Here is a 13,947-nt window from a genome sequence, read left to right as displayed (position 1 = left end):
TATGAGTATGCAATTAATGCATATGAGCACACCAAAACACAAGGAGAGTTAGGAAAGGTGGTTACCTTTTTCGACACAGGATAATCTCGAGCGAAGTGTCCTTTTCTCTGACAGCTGTAGCACTTGAGCTTGGATATATCCATCTTTCCAACGTGAGCCACTCTTGACTTTCTTGATTTATCCTTTCTTGGGTGCAAGACCTTTAGCCTTAAATCTTTGCTTCATTTGTCTAGGCTCAAAGCTCTCACACTTTCTCAACCTGAGCCACATAAGCTACTGTGTGACTCATCTCAATGCACTCTACCTCCAACTCCAAGTGACGTGAGATATCCTTAAAAGTCTGGACATTCTTACTATGCATCACAAGAAGATTCATTTGGGTACACTTAGGGTCCGGCAAGGACCTAATCACCTCCAACACTTGTTGCTCATCAATGAGGGTGACACCTATAGTCTAAAGATCTCGAATGAGAGAATCCATCTCCCTAAGATGCTGAGTCATGCTATGCTTCGAATTCTTGATATATTACTGAAATTTTAGTTGCAAAGCATGGAGCTTTGTCGTGGATGTCTATCCGTAACCTTCAGCTTTTTTCACATTTTTCTTCATAGTTTTGCAAGACTCGAACTGGCCCATAAGGTCACTCCGCATGCTAACAAGCATCGCAAGGTGAGTATCACGGTCCCTCTCGAGCCACTTGTCGTAGGCCTTTTGAGGTGCAAGAAAAAAATCATTCCCTTGCGGAGGAAACATGGTAGCATGCAAAATATCCCATACCTTCTCCGCTTGAAGAAGATATTGGACATGCATCTCTCAAGTGGCATAATTAGTACCATTCAATCTCTCGGGTTTTACAAGATTAGCAATGACAGAACTAGTGGCCATATCACTACATTCAATGTACATGTTCAAACAAATAACAATAAAATCAAAATGTTAAATCAATGTAATTTGAGATCGATAGATTGCTAGACTTCAAAATCATCATCCATCGTGCATAATCTCACACTTTGATCCATTTGTTCTTGTGGAACAAATCCACACATCTCAAACATCATATGATGTGGCCCCACAAAAGAGTCCTAATGATGCTAATTTTAATTAAAACACATAAGATGAATAATTGACAAACAATTATATTATAGCACCAATTTATAAGTTTACCAAATTAATATCTATGCAAATTTAAGCATAAGAGATTATTTAAGGATATTCTAATATGCTCAAATAAGCACAGAATGATCCTAATCACAGGAACCCTTAAAATATTTTTCATGAATTTTTTGTAATTAATACATAATGAATCATAATTATTAAAATTAAATTAGAGATTAATTCTGATAAAATTCAAAACTCAGAACTAATCACATAAAGCTTTGGGCCATAATTTTAGGAGCATAGAGCCCAAAAACTCAAGCCCAATGGGCCCACCTCATGCCCCCACGTGCCACCTGCACATGTGGAGATGGTCTGACCACTCAGACTGACTCTCAACGATCCACAGCTACGCACACATGTATTACACATGCTATCATGATGATGGTTGGTGGCGACACAGCTACCACCTTTCGGCTTATTCCAACGCAAGGAGTCCATCAGCATTTTTGGATATCTGATCCGACATCATTTTGTTAGGTGGTAATGCAGCCACCATATGTTGCACGAGTGTGATGAACAGTGTGTGCTGATGCAGCCACCATGCACGAGTTTGATGAACAGTGCCACATACTATTTATCTTCTTCTCCCAGCAGCCCAATTTGCAGAAAAAATTTGTAATACCCTGTTCTAAAAATCAAGCCCACCCAATTGTGGCCCATCAAGCCCATAGGAAAAAAAAAAAAAAGGTTTTGAATGAAGACTCCCAACGGGAGTCTTCTTCTTCCTCCTCTTTCTCGATAGAACAAGGACTCCTAGGGCAACTAGGAACCCTGGGAAGAGCTCTATAAAATCCTCCCTTCCTCCTCCATAGCCGGCCATGACAAGCACTGGATGTCCCCTCTTATTTTTCTCTATTTTCCCGTTGAAGCCGCGGATGTCCTCATCGTGTTCGTCTAAAATTCTCGCCGGAGACCTCACCGGAGTCGGAGGTAAGCCCCGGCCCTCCTTCCTCTCTTCCTTCCCCTCCTTCCCATGGCTTCGTACACCCTCTCCGGCAGTCGGGTTCGTCGGAAAATCCACAAAGAGCCAAGATCATGTTTTGCTCTGTTCAGCCGAGCCATCTCCCTCCCTTTTCCGGCCACCAGCGCCGCCGTCCATGGCGCCGCACCCCTAGGTTTGGACCCCCACCCCTCTACCTATCTCTCCCGAAGGTCATGGCCGTCGGTGGTCGGCCAATGACCGGAGAAAATTCAAGGAAAGGGGCGGTCCCCTGTTTTTCCATTTTTTTTCTAACTTCCCACCGGCCGAACCTCACCGCCGGCCATCTCTGGCTCCATCGCCGTCGGTCGCCGCTGCCGGACCACCGGTCGTGCCGCCACAACCCGTCGGACCACAGGCAACGTCCCTCTGGTCCTCCCCTGTTCGGCCAAAGAAGAGGAAAGAAAGAAGAGAAGAAGAGAAGGAAAAAAAAAAGAAAAAGGAAAAGAAGAAAAAGAAAAAGAAAAGAAGAAGAAGAAGAAGAAGAAGAAGAAAAAAAAAAGTAGAGAGTGAATTCTCTCTCCCCCTCTTTCTCCCTATTTCTCTTTCTTTCTCTCTCTAAAATTTCTTTCTTTTTCTCTCTCTAAAATTTTTTTTTCCTACTCTCTCTCTTTTTCTCTCTAACTGCATCATGGATCATAGGATAAATTTGAGATAAAAATAAGATGATCTGGAATCGCTTCGAAAGTTGTGCAGTAGGTAAGATCCTAGTCGGTCCTTAATCGAAATTTATAGCATCTGATCACAGTTAATCCATATTGAGGCACCTTGATATGATCTCTGATGATCTCAATCATGATTGCCTCTTCTGAAGGATATGAAGATTCTCTTTCCACTTTCTCTCTTTACTTTCTCTCTCATGATCGACTTTCTCTCTCTAAGAAGGTCTATAAATCCTGTATCGAGTCATGCCTTCATCTTCTAAGGACTCATATTGACTCCAACAAGATGATCTGAAGCTGCTTTGATATCCATACTGTATGTTAACCTCATTTGGCCATATCAAGTATCTTTTAAATCCATTATTAATGAATCCTATTGATTGATCTTGATCTTGATCCGATCTGTGCTTCAGGATTTCTTGATCAAGTCACTTAAATCTGACCCTCAGTTTGGAGACCCTGAATTGCCCTGGTATCTGAATGGTCTGACACGTCCGGTCAACAGTTCTCTTTCCTTATGATTTAATTTTATTATATTCATCGAATAAAAATTGATAATGATTTGATATTTTAAATAGGATTAGTTGATTCTTCTAATAAAATCAGAAAATCTAAGATGAATTAGGTAAGTAGATCTTATGCTCCTTATTTATTTTTAAATAATCATATTTTTCATTCAAAGAATTATTGTTGATGAAATCATATTTTTCATAAAATAAAGATCAGCATATGTGATATGAAAAAGTATATTTTATTATGCGCATTGATTTCATGAATGCGTTTTATAAAAATAGCATGATTATGAAGCATGAATTTTATTATTTTTTCTACCTATGTATATGTATCTTTTAAGAAAAAGATATAAGGATTTCAAAGGCTCTCAGATAGCTATAAACGAATCCCTTCGAAAAAGTTGATATCTGGAGCTAGCATCCACACGAAACATGGCCCTGCTAATGGGTATAAAGTTGGCACACGAAATAAAAACTCTATCGATTAAGAAACATGGCCTTATCACAGGTATAATAGTAACCTTAGCATGAATATCTGTAAGCAATATTTTGAAACATAACACAAATATATGACAAAAATGATTTATGATTCATGTTTATGAAATATTCATAATTTATGCATGCATGATTGGTTTATGACTTATTTTATTATATATTCTATGAAATGCTTTATTTTGTATTATCTGTTATTTTTTAAATATTACATTATCATGAAAAAATTTATGCTTGATCCGATAAAGAAGCATAAGTTCTACTTACTGGACTAGTGTAGCTTATATTTTTTTTTTTTTTTACAGAGAAAAAAGACTAGAATCGATGAAGGGAATCTATGCTTAGGGATCTGAGAAATAAGCTTGAAAATTTTGTAGTGAAAGTTTAGTTTATTTTACGATCATGGATTTGTAGTTATTTATTTATGAATGTTGAGTTTTGGATTTAGTATTATCTTTTGGATTTAGTCACTCTGAATAAATATTGATTTAATTATTTGATAAATAATGAAATTAATTTTTTTATTTGATGAATTTTAGTTGATTATGATTGATTGGCTTCGTATTATCGTGAGCCCCATCTCTCAATAGCATGGTCGTGTTATGTTCCAGATTTGGGGCGTGACAAAATTTATTCTGCGTAACTAATTTCAAGAGCCTATATCTCTTAAAATGCTAAGCCAAATCATACATATAATATGGTGTTGGAAAGCTTAAAGAACATAGTTTCATATGATACTAGTATCATAGTGTAAAACAAACATTATATACATCAAAATTGGGTCTAAATTCTCTAGTTTATCACGGGTTCATACACAAAATTGAAATTTGTGTTTGAAATTTCTCTCAAATGGCAGATGAGCATGAAATTTTGTAGGCATGTAGATTACCATATGAGGAACAAATTCATTTAATTGGATCAACAAAATAATAATCAAAATATATTCTAACAAGGACTGAACATATCATGCAATATGGTTCGGTTTGGGTGGTTCTAGCATGCTTATTGTGATCCTAAGCCGGAAAGCTACGACAAGGGTGCAAACAAGGTCATGTAAGCTCTAATACTACTATAAGAACTTAGGTTAAAATATATACCTTGAGCATTTTTATCCCAAAACAAGCGGAAGTGATTGTATTGAGACTTGTTTGACGACCCTCTTGATTTGCACCCCAAGAACCGCAGCCTTATGCCTTCGTTGAACGCACTCCTTATGCCTTCATTGAATGCACTCCAAATCTTGAAAGAGGGCTTCCAGAGTCCTCTTATGGTGTCCATGCCTTAGATGCCCGAGCCTCTTTTGGGTGGTTGCTTTGGAGAAAGAAAGAAAGTATAACAAGGAGAATAATATGTCTGTGTCTAGTTAAGTTATACATATGGTATGATATATGACTGACATGCACCATCTATTTATAGAGGCATATATTACAATCCCACTCTCACACGATCTCTATAGTTGGGAGTTATCTAGAATCCTCAACCTCTACTTAAGATAAGCCTGAGTCAATATAATCTACTTAGAATATGATTAGGATTCCCAATAATTAATTAATTAATTTAGATATCTACATGTGCATACTTATCCCATGTGGACGTATTGGTATTCTATACCAACGTTAACACAATGGGACACATAATGCTAGGTGCCCTCCCCTAATGCAACTAGGCCCATAAATCCAAGAAAAAATGAGATTTAATCCCGAGTCAATTGGTGCATTTACCAAAGAACTTCTACAACTTGGTAAACTAATACTTTTAAGCAGCTTATATTTGGTGTTAATCATGTGATCAAAATGTACACGCACACATTAGAGGAGAAAAATGGTTGGAACTAAATAGACGTAATTAGATTGGATATGAAAGTGATGATAATATATTAATTTGGTGTTGATGGGATGTAATTTTAGAATTTTGTATGGATTATATGATCTAAGCACATGGAATATGATTAGTACATAAATTTACAAGATGACGTTATGTGGAGATTTAATTGGGGATTGAATTTATGTAGCCTATGCTTTGACTACTGTTATTATTAATCTTTTTTTTATTTTTCATATTAGGACTATGGGATTGGGTTTTTTCACCCAGCCTGTATCAAACTTTTTGACTATGTTTAATTATGTTGACTAATACATCAATTTTAGCAAGAATTTTGAGATAATTTCTTTCAATATTATTCTAGTTAACTATGATATGGTTTTGAGCTTTGTAAGTCTTCCATTACATCAACCACTTGATGTCTATTTTCATCAATTATGATGCAAAGCCAACTTATCATGTCAAAACTAAACACATGGATCATTTTCTTCCGCATACTTTGACTAGTACGTACAAAGTTAGTACCGGAGAAGATTTAAATCCATACCTTGGTTTGAAAAAATTATATCCTACATAGTATGCACCACATAACCATGTAGGTTGGTAGTCATAGCCACTAATGAGTGCTTGATGAATAAGGTCCACAAGAATGAGGGGCTATAACTGGTGGCATGCACGGCCATGTGGTGTATGCAGTGTAGGATAGAACTATTTTGCAGCTACCAAGAAAAAAAAAAGAGCTATAAAAGAGAATTGACATCCAAATAGTGCTTCCCCACACATCTAAGGACTTTGATTTTTAATATTACTTAGCAATGCAAATCCCATCCTATATCACTGTTAGCACTTCGCATGTGCATACATGTGTGGTTGCACATGTGTACGTACACACTATGCATGCACATGCACACCATGGATTAGATCATGAAGATAAGAGATGCAATGACAAGGGCTCAGACTTTGACGGTGAGGAGAGCTCCAGCAGCAAGAAAAGTTCTCTAACTATGAAGTGATATGAAGTGATCTCTGACGTCAATGCTAGCTTCAGAGAAACATAACAAAGTTTTGCTGAAACTTTATTTTTTCAGAAGGAAGCAAATATTAGGTGGATAGATAAAGCAAGCGGTGAAGCCCTCTATTCTTTGGAAGTAGAAACTAGATCTTCGATAAAAGAAAGAAGTGGCAAGTAGATCTCCAACTAATGGAAGGTAGCAGCAACGAGATCTACGGTGAAAGGATGGTATCAGCAATGATAAGCACTCGAACAATAACTGCCGAAGAAGTGACCAGAAGAGATGGAGAATGGCCACTAAAAATATAGAATCTAATCGAGGAAGATTAGAGAAATATGGTTGTCTTTCTCCGATGATAGGAAAATAGTCTTGTTTCCAGGATAGGGAAGTAAAATACCATGGAAGAAGAATCGCAAGCAAGGATGATGAACAACAAGTCGGGTTTTCCAACAAGACCCAGTAATTACTTCAAGGGCAAAAACATAATTTAAGGATTCTAATTAACTTTTAGTTTAAATAAAAAGGGTTTTCATTAACTGCATTAGAAGAACTGTTATCTCAGGGGCATTTGTGCAAATATTAATTTTAGTAGGATATTCATATAATTTCGAAATTTAGAAGAGTATTCAAACAAAAAAAAAAAAATCCTTTTTAATTTTATTAGCCAGGCCTAAGCACTAAATAGCAAAATCCATGGGTCCGGCCTTGATCTCTCATTCTTTCTGGGCGCCAAATTCTTAAGCCCCCAAACCCATCCCATATGACCGTTGGAACAGACGGCGCGCGTGTGCGCGTCCACACACCGGCGGATGTAGATTAAGGAACCCAGTTTTATCTGACAAATGCCACAATATAACCATCTTTTAGTCCGATCTCTGAATATATATATATATATATTGCCCTAATTATTGCAGATACAACAGATCAGACGGCTTAGATTAAAGGTCTTATTCCTATTTCGTCGAGGACTGGGAAACGCGGAGTTCCGGTAAAATTATATATACCACCGAGAAGGCTAGGCGAAACAAAAAGATCGACAAAAGGAGAGGAAAAGATCACTTTGTTCTTCCCCTGCGATCAATCTCTCTTTGATTGCTGCATCAAGAGGTTGGTGAATTTTTTCCCTCATGAATTATGATTGAGTTGCTGTCCTGTTTAATTCAATGCGTTCTTGTTCAATCTTGGAATCCCATCCATGAGTTTGTTGACAGCATTGGTAATTCATGGCTGATGTTTTTGATTTCCTGGTTATATCTAGAGATTTTATCTCCTTGTCAATGCCATTGTAGAATTTTATGCGATTGTAAGTTTGGCAAATCATCTTTTCTTTATACCACTTTTCAGAGTTTTATCTTCCAGTCTATTCGATAATGCTCGATTACATGTAAAACTTGAAGCCCTCATACGTGTTTCTTGGTATCAAACGTTTCATTGGATCAATTTCCAATTCAATTAGGTCAGCCGTTCGCTCAGTTATTAAAATTCTGTCAGACTTCTGCTTCATTCTCTTAGTCGCTCGATTTAAATTCTTTGTTTTAAGCTTTTCTTGATTTCGTCCCCTCAAGAGAAAAAGGAAAAGCTTTTCTTGATTTCGTACTTCAATGTCTCAGTCTTAAGCTTTTCTTGAATTAAGATTCTAGCTTAGTTTTACACCTGGTGCGATCATATAATCAACTTTTTTATTCCGCCAAGGAATAAACTTTCATCTCTTCTGAATCAGGGTCTGGGACTTGGTTCTTGATATCGACATGGCGGTCATGAGACTGAAGAAAGGGACTAAGGTGGAGATATGGAGCAAGTGTGGCTCCTGGCGGCCGGCTGAGATCATCTCTGGGAATGGGCACACTTATAGTGTCAAGTATGATAGTCATCAACGGGCCATGGCTACAGTCACTGAAAGGGTGCCAAGAAAGGTCATCAGGCCATTGCCTCCATCAGTGGATTGTATGATGTATTGGTCTCCTGGTGACATTGTTGAAGCACTAGAGAACCACTCATGGAAGCTGGTGCAGGTCTTGAGTGCAGCTGCTGGGGACTGTTATTTTGTTAAAATTCTTGGATCCTCTAAGCATATCATAGCTCATAAATCTGAAATTAGGGTGCGGCAAGCTTGGAAAGACAACCATTGGGTTATAATTCAGGAGGTAAGCGATTTGTCTTTTTCTTTTACATAACTACTACATCTTCTGTTATTTAATAGCTTTACATCAATTATTTTTGTGTTAATATTACTGTAAGAATGGGGACTAGTGGGTTCTATTTTCTATTGATTCAAGTCCTCTAGAGATCTTCTTTCTTGCATGTCAAAATGATTTCTGTCTGCGGCGCTGTCTAAAAAGCTTTTTCTATTAGTCGGTCTTTTGTTATTGCTGATCTTCTAATTACTTGATGGTAGGATGCTGCTAGATTTCAGGATGGCATAAGATCTGTGGAAGAAGAAGAGGTCAACTCTCCTGTATCTCAACCTTCTCAAGAGGTGAAAAACCATCAAGTAATTAGGCAAGTTCCACATAAGGATCACTCTGGTTTTGAGAAAGGTCAGAGGAAAAGGCAACGCATCTGCTCATCACCTGTTAAGTTACTCACCCATGGTTCCTTGAATCATACAGAACTCAATGATGCTCAAAGTGTTTCATCCTCTGTTGGTAGCTGCAGTCCTTGCGCTGGTCCTTATAGGCCATACTGCAATCCTATAGCTTGTCCAACTCAAGATATGGATAGCCTTTTAAACAATGCTGATGCATATCGTCATGCAATCAGAAAATCATATTCTGCTAAGAAAGATGAGCAGAAAGGGAAGTTTCATCACTTAGAATTACATGCCTACCGCCTTACCTCGATGATGAACACTTGGAAGCAATCTAGAGCCCTCACTTGGAAGCAAGAAGCACACTTGACAAATCTCCGCCTTCGGCTGCACATTTCAAATGATGAACATCAGTCAGAGCTAAAGCGTTTAGCATCCACTCAAAGTGATAGGGAGAGAGTTATGCCTAAGTTATTGTAGGATTCCTTTCGGTCTTGAGCTCATTTTATATTTTTTTGCATTTGAAGTCGTTCCATTCCTTTGTAAGGTGATGTATCATGTTGTAGGCACTTCTTTGTCATGTAAATCTCAAGTGTAAGATCATGAATCACTGTGGCAGAAATTTCTTGTATCAAAACTTTTACTCCAGCAATGAGATATAGTATTTGATGTCCTCACATCGATGTTGGTTACTTTGGACAGAATTCTCTTAAGCGATAAAAGAAAATGTTGATAGAATCATATCTTTTTCCACCTAACTTGAGATGGTGGGAATTTAGATTTGAAGATCACCCTACATTTATTTATGATTAAAGAAATAGCTCATTTCCTTCTATGCTAGTATTATGCCAAGCATGGCGACCTTAAATCAGGTTAAAACTTAAAAATCAACTTGGTTTACCGGTAACGTATATGAAGATATGAATCACAAATGGGGTAGTTATGTACCGTATTAAGAAAAATTTGCAATGAGGCTCTATTTTATGGAGAAGTTATCAATGCAACCAATATTTGTATCTATAAATTCACCCTACAAATTTGCACAGAGAACATGTAAATTGAAAAGCTTAGCATCATGGTTTGATAGATCTTTACCAAAAATGGCTGTGTTCTGAGGTAAGCGTCCAAGTGGACCAGTATTATGAATCCAGAATCTCCTTGCACCTTGGTCATATAATTTCTGGAAGTATTAGGGGAATAAAAGAAGTCAGAACTGAACCCTTTGTCACAGAAAACCCCAGTACATGCAAAGGCTCTCTTTTGCATCACTTCTAGTTTCCAGCTTTTTCTTTTTCTTTTTCCAAAAACATCAAATCTGAGGCAGAAGTGGTGTTTGCAGCAACCGAGTTTCTGTTTTCAGTTTTCTGAAAACCCTTTCTCAGTTTTTAGAATTTGTGGGAACTAAAAAGGTCTGGTTTCCAAAGTTTTTTGAAAACCATAACCACTCAATGGCCAGCACTAGTGCTGCTATCACCATTGGTGCCACCACCTCGACTGCCCCCCGCAGGCCACTGGCCTCCCCCCGCCACCATCGCTGCTGCCATTTCTCCACCACCAAACAAATTTTGGTTTTTCAGTTTTTAGAAAAGCTTGGAACTAGTTTTACTTTTCAAGAAAATGTAACCTAAACCACCTCAGAAAGTATGTGGACTAAACATAAAATATGTAAAAATAAGAAAATAAGTAATGTGGTATAGCTGGAAGAGTTATGTTACTAGAACTGTTTATTTTGAGAAATCAGCCTATATAATATACTAAGAAGTCAACCATTTGGTTATGCATTTATGATCTAATATGTCATTAGTAGCTTGCATTATGGAGGATACATGTACCCTTATAAATCATCTTGCAAAATTACTTGACAAACATCGAAGCTAAGAGACAATTGGCTTTAGTGCAAATGAGAGACTGAAAGAATAGTATCCTGTAAGCCAATTGTATGGATATGTGATGAAACTTTTTTATAATATCTCCAAACTCATATACATAATATTTATTAAATATTAATAATATTAGTTATTTTATTTCATCATATGCTGTATCTTTTATTTCACTATGACTTAATTAAAATTATAACGAACCTCATAGATTAGGACAATGATTTTAGGGCCATGATGAGATTATGTCAGTGAGACCTAAAATCATTATAGCCCCAGTCACGTCTTTTGTATGCTCGATGGAGAGGATGGTTGATCTCACCATCACTTGTATAGGGACACTAATATAAGGATGTAGGTGCTCATTAGAAAAATGAGTTTATTGAACTGACGCAAAAGAAGAACATCTGATGGAGCTTTACCAGTATATCAAAGATGGTTCTCTAGTGGGAGTGGTGCAAGTGATCTTTAGACCTGAGATCACCATGGTACCTTATGCATATGGATCTGTACTTTGGTTCATACCCTAGCAAGACTCTTTAAGACATGCGTGGGATACTTTGGGTACGGTGAAGTGTGCATGGAAGTTATAAGTGGTCAATAAAAAATTGATCGCTCCTTATAAGAGGAGAGAATATTCTATGTGATCTCAAAGGATAATGACTTTGTGAGTCTCTTGGCCAAAGCAGGATGAATATTAGAAAGAGTTTCTAATAGTTCATCAATTGAGTCATCATCATTATATCGAGATATATATGGATAGATATTTGGGCTTGTCATGATTTCATGCCCATAATCTATCTGAGATATTGTGTGATCAAAGGATTGAATTGCATGATAACTCATCATAGAAGGGTGTTTTGATATTCCACCAAATTTCACATCTTCCGGATAGTTATGATACATTGCTAGATATCAATCTTAACTTGTAGGTTCTTATGAATTAAAAAATTTAATTCAGTAATTTAATTAGAAGAGTTCTAATTAATTTTAATGCACGGACTAATTTAGTCTAGGACCTAATCAGATTAGGTTGACTCAAGTTCGGATCTACTGTTGGCTATATGTAGAATCTAATGGATCACACACAAAAGAAAATTGGTCTTGAACTTTTCATTAGGCTTGAGAAGTTCTAATTCAATAAAAATTTAGTAGAAATCCTAATGGATTTAGGTCAAGCATGCTAGCACATGATTAAACCTATGAATCTCCATCTATTTAGATTCCTAATTAGATTAGGACTAGTTTGGGTCAAGTTATTGGCACCTAACTTTCTTTTATTTTAAACACTCTCTAGCCTTCATAAGAGAGGAGTTCTATTCTTAGAAAGACTCCTTCCACACCTCCTAGTATCGCCCCCTTTTTCTTTCACGCATCAAAAGGGTTTCATGCTATGTTGACGTCCAAAGTAGGGAAGAGTCCATTCCTAGAAGGACTCTTCCACATGCTCCACACCCTCTTATCCTAAGTGTGAAAGGAGTTTCATGCTGCCCCTTTTTCCATGCGGATGAGGTCTCACACCTCATGGAATTAGGCATCCAAGTGTTGGGCGTTGGAGGGTTTGTTGGCTCCTATTATGACTCCTTGTTGAGTCAGGATTTGGGCTGCAATTAAGACTTTGGATCTATAAATAAGAAGCTGATGTCCAAGGGTTGGATACAAGCAATTCTCTACACCAAGAGAGGGGAAAGGCATAGAGAGAAAGAGGAAGAAAGGCTGCTGATTTCTTGAGAAGAAAATCAGCAAATAGAGAGAAGAAAATCGAGACTCGTGTGGATCACCGTTGGAGGGCATACGAATCAATAATTAAATCAGATTTTCCTAGAAGGTATATAAATTCCTCTTGCTCCTTTGCTTACTATTTGTTTCTTATTTGATTGAAATCATCAAAGTGATTTTGGGATTGGATTTCGGATCTAATATTATGAAGTGTTGATGCATGATTAAAATTTTAAAATCTATTTTTCACAGCATATCCAAACTTTCTGCATTCTAAGCCTAAGGATTAGGGGTTGCATCGAGGTCCCTAATTCTATAGGCTCCGAGTTAGATGACTTCCGTGACCCGATAGGGGCCTTCTCAATTCGAGGCCAATTTTTTTTTTCTTTATAGGCTTGGACACTTCAGCTCTTTGGAGGACGAGATCATTAGGCTGGAAGATCTTTGGCTTAAGTTGAGTATTGTTGTCACGCCTCAAAATTTGAAATATAACACAGTCATGCTATCGAGGGATGGGATCCACGATAATACGAAGCCAATCCATCATAATCATCTAAAATCCATCAAATAAAAGATTCAATTCCATTATTCATCAAATAATTAAACCAATATTGGTTCAGAGCATCTAAATCTAAAATCAAATACAAATTCAAATCTCAAAATCATAATTATTTACTATAAGTTCATGATCATCATATATCTAAACTTCATCTACAAAATTTTCAAGCTTGCATCGCAGATCTGCAAATCTGAATTCTCTTTGCCGGTCCTAACCTTATTCCTCTGTACAAATAAAAAGAAAACAAAAAGAATATGAGCTACACTAGCCCAGGAAGTAGAACTTGCATTTTCTTATCAGATCAAACATAAATTTTTCATGATAATGTAATATTTAGAAAATAACAGATAATACAAAATAAAGTATTTCATAGAGTATATAATAAAATAAATCATAAACCAATTATGTATGCATAAAATCATGTATATTTCACAATCATGAATTATAAATCATTCTTGTCATATATTTATATCAAGTTTTAAAATATTGCTCCCAGATATTCTTACTAAGGTCACTATTATACCCGTGACAGGGCCATATTTCTTAATCGACAGAGTTTTTGTTTCGTGTGCCAACTTTATACCTGTTGGCAGGGCCATGTTTCATGTGGATGCGAGCTCCAAATGT

General features: G+C 37.0%; 1 protein-coding gene and 1 pseudogene across 1 annotated transcript; one reads left to right on the top strand and one right to left on the bottom strand.

Annotated features, from left to right (window-relative positions):
- LOC140859293 (GDSL esterase/lipase At1g54790-like) overlaps positions 1–13,947 on the bottom strand; it is a 213,625-nt pseudogene that overhangs the window by 156,744 nt on the left and 42,934 nt on the right.
- On the top strand, positions 7,609–9,842 carry LOC140859449 (uncharacterized). The gene is made up of 3 exons (XM_073261285.1): positions 7,609–7,745; positions 8,359–8,782; positions 9,034–9,842. The coding sequence occupies exons 2-3, from the start codon at positions 8,387–8,389 to the stop codon at positions 9,643–9,645; spliced, it is 1,008 nt and encodes a 335-aa protein (XP_073117386.1). The 5' UTR covers positions 7,609–7,745; positions 8,359–8,386; the 3' UTR covers positions 9,646–9,842.

Source organism: Elaeis guineensis, chromosome 7 (assembly GCF_000442705.2).
Source record: "Elaeis guineensis isolate ETL-2024a chromosome 7, EG11, whole genome shotgun sequence".
NCBI lineage: Eukaryota > Viridiplantae > Streptophyta > Magnoliopsida > Arecales > Arecaceae > Elaeis > Elaeis guineensis.
Note: the sequence above shows the minus strand (reverse complement) of the source record. Positions and strands in the feature narration are given on the sequence as shown.